Source organism: Austrofundulus limnaeus, unplaced genomic scaffold, assembly GCF_001266775.1.
Source record: "Austrofundulus limnaeus strain Quisiro unplaced genomic scaffold, Austrofundulus_limnaeus-1.0 Scaffold425, whole genome shotgun sequence".
NCBI classification, from domain to species: domain Eukaryota; kingdom Metazoa; phylum Chordata; class Actinopteri; order Cyprinodontiformes; family Rivulidae; genus Austrofundulus; species Austrofundulus limnaeus.
The window spans coordinates 278124-283553 of record NW_013952827.1 but is presented as its reverse complement, the minus strand read 5'-3'; the positions used below and the strand labels follow the sequence as shown (position 1 = coordinate 283553).

The 5430-nt window shown below is 38.9% G+C and overlaps 1 protein-coding gene and 1 long non-coding RNA gene across 4 annotated transcripts in view; one reads left to right on the top strand and one right to left on the bottom strand.

The window, feature by feature from the left end:
* The window catches only part of plekhg6 (pleckstrin homology domain containing, family G (with RhoGef domain) member 6), a 28838-nt gene that overhangs the window by 1349 nt on the left and 22059 nt on the right, over positions 1 to 5430 (top strand). For 2 of the 3 annotated variants that reach the window (XM_014024526.1, XM_014024525.1), the window contains exons 1-2: positions 2327 to 2471; positions 4485 to 4701. In XM_014024526.1, the coding sequence (XP_013879980.1) occupies positions 2434 to 2471; positions 4485 to 4701 (255 nt within the window). In that variant the 5' untranslated portion in view covers positions 2327 to 2433. Of the gene's footprint in view, positions 1 to 2326; positions 2472 to 4484; positions 4702 to 5430 lie in introns of those variants that run through there. The other variant, XM_014024527.1, reaches the window with a different exon arrangement.
* LOC106529176 (uncharacterized) overlaps positions 1 to 5430 on the bottom strand; it is a 9611-nt gene that overhangs the window by 1580 nt on the left and 2601 nt on the right. Inside the window, exon 2 of the long non-coding RNA XR_001311603.1 lies at positions 3764 to 3881. This is a non-coding gene — a long non-coding RNA (uncharacterized LOC106529176). The remainder of the gene's footprint in view (positions 1 to 3763; positions 3882 to 5430) is intronic.

Here is a 5430-nt window from a genome sequence, read left to right as displayed (position 1 = left end):
CAAGGGTAATATTTTTAGAGAAGACTTTAACTTTTACCAAAGTATTTTTCTGATAAGATACTTGTACTTTTACTCAAGTAAAAGTCAAGATTACAAAACCAAAAAAATTATAAAAATATTACAAGGGTAATATTTTTAGAGAAGACTTTAACTTTTACCAAAGTATTTTTATGATAAGATACTTGTACTTTTACTCAAGTATCACTTTGAGGTACTTTATACAACAATGAAAAGGAAAGAATGATGATGTGGTCCACTGAGACTCATCGGCCTCCTGAGAAATGGGATAAATTCTCTGTAATTTAAAGCTCGAGTTAAAAACTCGACATCCTGCACATTTCAGTAACCAGAGCTGAAAGCATGTGAAACTGTGGGTGTCCGGTTTTAACATCTCGGTGTTTCTTCGGTCAGAATCACCACCAACAAAGACAATCACTCGTTAACTATGTTAACATGCACTGTAGATTTAAAAGAATGATTTCCTCTTTTCCCCCTGAACTGTGGAACAGGTTGTCTCTTCCTATCAGACACTTCTGTTTTGTTCTTCTCTCTTTTGTTGTTGTTGTGTTTCTGTTTTGCTTTTCTGCATTTCTCTGTCCCGGTGACAGCACAGAGGTGCTTTTCAAGTTATTGTTTTGAAGGGAAATATAATTTGCATTGTTGAAGGGGGACAGAACAAAACAAAATAAGTCAGGCAACCATTTTTAATACGTCTTCTTGTTTAGGTCAAGGATTCCTGATGGTTTAGTCAATTCATGCACAATGCATGAGCTTCTTGTTTTTAACGTTTTTGCACAAAAGCGTCATCAGAACTTAATTTATTAACAAGAAATTAAACATTCATTGTTGAGGCTCWGCTTCCTTTTTGTATCAGCTTGTATTAAAAGGTAACCAGGGCCCTCAGGTGCTCAGTAACATCTTTTACCTGCCAGAGGTTTTGGCTCCRTCACAAATCACCAAGTACAGTCTGTCAATTTGTCTGGAGGCTTCCACAAGTAATCATTCACAAGTGGTGTAAAGTACATTACAGGTTACATTTAGTCATTCAGTTGTAAATTATCTGATAAACTAAACCTTGATGCTGTGTTTGTGGATGCYCTTCATGAAACAAGGAAAACGACTTCCTGTTTGTTACTAATAGAACAAAAATTCAACCTGTGACAATCACACCTTATTTTATATTTCCCTTTCGGGTTGAACACCACAGCCCTGATTCTTTTCATTACATGTACTTATTCATGCAGCAGTGAGTCACAACAAAAAGCAATCTCTGGGCGCACCATGGAAAAATAATTACAATTCCTTCACAGTCCAGTTCAGTTGATGGCGTTGGTATTTGCAAAATGCCACTTTGTAGAAAAGACGTTAAACTAATGAAGCATCAAATTTTCTATTCATATTAGTTCCTCATCCCCATTATACAAAAAGCAGCATGCAACAAAAGAAAGGAGAAGGCTCAAAATGCACAAACAGGAACAGAAACAAAAACTACATTTACCAGGACATACATGGGTGCTTCAGGAAATAAAATATTCAACCAAGGTGTTTGGCAGCATGCCCTTGCTTCCAAAAACACAAGGCTCACCAGATGCAGAAGCTTTAATAGAACTGCAACAAATGAGTGAGGTAATCACCATTTTATATACTTTGTTTTCTAATTCGACAGCTCACATTATGAATTAAGAACAGCACAGCCCTTCTCAACTTTAATTTGTCCTCTCCTCTTCAGTTCAGATTAAAATAAAGGGTTAGTATTTCCTAAAGATATGCATATTGCCTGCCGCCTTTCATGCAGGAGTCTTTAACTCAGATCATCTTATGTTAAAAAAATGACAGCCTTAGCTGTTTTCATTAAACCATGAAACAGAATGTTGTGTTTCACCTCAAGCAACAAAATAAGMTTTATTACCACATGAAAATGTAGCTCAATAATGGTAAAGCTAAAGCAGTTTTTGTGTTGGCTGATGTAGGGCTGGACCATGTGGCTGAAAAATATAAATGTTTCAGATATATCAGTAATTATTGATTCGTTTTTCGTTTTGCCTACTCGAAATAAGGACCAGGAGAAAAATCGACTTTTCCTCTTTTATCCACAATTTCATCTCGAGGTATTGCACTTGTTTTCTCCTTTCACACCTTGACATCGTTCTTTTTTATTTTGAAGCAGTTATGATGGCGGTGATGTCAGCTTACTGAAGAGTGAGTGTGTTACAGTAGTTGATGCCACCGACCTTGCTTAGCTGGACTGTGAGAGGTCAAGCACATAAAGCCTTTCCTCTGCCTACATCCCCCAGAATGCCTTGCAGTTCTGAATCAGAAGTCAGTGAAATTATCAGCAGCCTGTCAGACGTATTTCTATATTGATCATGTGTCTATCACGGTATATCGTTATTGTTTAATAGCCCAGCGCTACACTGATGTCAGTGAAGAGGAATGGTTAGAGCTGCCACCTCACAGGAAAAAGGTCACAGGTTTGATTCCTGACCTTTCTGCTTGGAGTTTGCATGTTCTGCCTTTGCATGTGTGTTTTTGTTGTTCTGTGTCTTCCCTGTGTCACCACCTTTCAGTTCTCAGCTTGTTTCTAGGTCATTCTCAGTAACCATCCTCACCTGTCTTCAATCCCTAATCGGTTCTCCCTCCAGCTGTTTGTAATTTTCCCTCTCCCTCTGTCTGTTGGTCTTGTCCTCCATATTCTCACTGGGATTTTCCTTTAGTCAACATGTCGGCTTCTTATGTGGAAACAAAGACGAATTAGAAAGGACATTTGTTAATGTTTGGAAACAACGCATTGGTGGTAGCGAGAAGTCGAACAGAGAGTTGTTTTTCCTCCTGGACGGTTGTCGGTAAGGCACGACTAGGCTGTGAATGGTTGGAAGGATGTCAGGAAGTGATTTTACGGAAATGGGAGGTCCCTGCAGAGTCTTCAGAGCCGGCCCCTGCCGAGTCTTCAGAGCCGGCCCCTGCCGAGTCTTCAGAGCCGGCCCCTGCCGAGTCTTCAGAGCCGGCCCCTGCCGAGTCTTCAGAGCTCCATCTCCGTCGTGGCCGAGCTGCAGGCCGTCCACCAGAGCTACGCCTCCAACGCTGTCGGATCCATGGCCGCCCTCCAGAGCTCCGCCTCCACTGCGGCCGAGTCTATGGTCGCCCGCCTGAGCCCCTACTTCGCCTGTGCTGGGTTCCTGGGCACCCACCAGAACTTTCTGCCCTCCAGATGTGCCTAGGGCCATCTTAGTGACTATTTTTGTTGTTTTGTGTTTTTCCCAGCATTTTCCTGCCGGTTTTTGGTTTTGTTTTCTGTGTCATTTTGTTTTTGTGTTTCCCTTCGTTGTCTTTTTTCTCGTGCCCTCCATCCTGTCTTTGTGTTTTCGTACCCCCCACCTCTCAGCTTGTTTCTAGGTCATTCTCAGTAACCATCCTCACCTGTCTTCAATCCCTAATCGGTTCTCCCTCTAGCTGTTTTGTAATTTTCCCTCTCCCTCTGTCTGTTTAAATACTGGTCTTGTCCTCCATATCCTCACTGGTTCATTGTTTGATTTCATATCAACTGTTTTGGTTTCCCATCGTTTCCTTGTTATCCCTTAGAGTTTTTGTTAGTTGCTGCCTCGTCAGCCTTTTGTTTTATTTTTATTAATAAACATTCTTATTTTTGAAACTTTAATTCTCCATCTGGAATTGGGTTCATTCCTCCGCACCAACCAAACAGTGTGGGTTATCTCTTTCTCCTTCCCACACTCAAAAAACATGCATTAGTTAATTAAAAACTTACCACTAATCATAAATGGTCATGTGTCTCCAAGTGTCCCTGTGAAGGACTCAAGGCCTGTCCAGGTTGTACCATACCTCTTGCACAGTGACTGCTGGAGATGGACAGCAGCTGCCAGACCCTGAACAAAACAGTGGATAAAGAAAAATGGTGGATGGATATTATTAAGGAGCTGTGGCAGCCATCTTGATTTGAGTTGAAGAAGTATGGAACATCCACTGATAACTAAAGAGCTTCTTGTGGTTCATGAGTTATTTTGCTAACATATTGTGTAGCACTGAAATGACTCTCAGCTGTACCCACGCCAAGTTKTAGCTCAATATTAGTAAAACTAGTTAAATTGTGGCTGTTTTTGTGCTTTCAAAAGTCAATTGGCTTTGCATCTAAAAATTAATCAGTGTCACATCCACCAATTTTTTGCTAAAATTCTGCCTTGTTGCACTTCTTTGGGGATGTCCCTGTCCCTCATATTAACATAAACATGTAAAGAGGTTAAAGACACAAAATAAAAGACAGTTGACAAACAGCATGAGTGCAACCATCTCTAGATTACCCCTCCGTTTGATGTCTTTAAATCGGCAAAGAAATTATTTACCTTGATAGGTTAAATGAAAAACCACACAAGGTGGATTCAGTCTGTCTTTGAACCTTTGAGATTTTTTTTTTTGTAAAAATAGTTCTGCCACGACATATTTTAGCATTAAATAACTTTGTTTGTCCACAGTGTTTCCTCAAAAATGCCATATATAAACAACGGAGGAGTGGAGAATGGGCTGTTTATGGATGAATTGATGCAAAGGACAGAGAGTATGAATGGAGAGAAGCAGAAAGACTCAGAAACCAGAGAGCCGGACGTTGTTGATGGGACGCCAGCAGCTGTGGAGATAAATCCCCACCGCAGAGGGTCCATGGAGAAAAAGTCAATTCAAGGCACCATCCAGGCAAGTGGAAGGACAGACCATTTGTTTGAATAGGTTTTGTAATATTTCTGTTTTATTTAACTTATTTATAAGTTTAAAAGATAACGTTTTTTTCATCATATTTAGTAAATCTATAATAAAATAAGCCGACAAACTGGGAAATTTCAAAATAAAGGAACATTTTGGGCTTACAAAAACAACATACATGGATACATTTTTTTAAAACAGTTTTTATTGGCAAATATTTAAAGGGCCTAAATGAAATACTTTTGAGTATATCACATGAATACATTTTTAAGCAAATCAACAGTTTTTCTCATTTACAAGACCGTTTTCTCACAACTGTTAGATGATTTTAGAACAATTCAAACATGATTTTCTTTCTAATATTCTGCCTAGATTGCAATTTTTTTCTGTTGCACCAACTTAAGATTTCAGTCAGTAAAATCAGCTCCATTTTTATTATGAAAATGTTGCTCTAACTTTATGACAGAAATGAGCACTTAAGAGACAAGTTCAAATCTTTTGGATTTTGGATTYTGTGGTGAGGTTATGAACAGATAATATTTTACCTGTTGTAGATAAAGCTTGTAAGTTTGGGAAATGAAGTGTGATTTTCACCTGACTGATGAGCTAATGGCTACTTCATACAAGACCAAGAACAGAGTCAATTTCTGTTATCTGTAAAAACAAAAAACAAGACAAAACTCAAATTTGAAAATTTTTCCATCATTTTATATTATTATTATT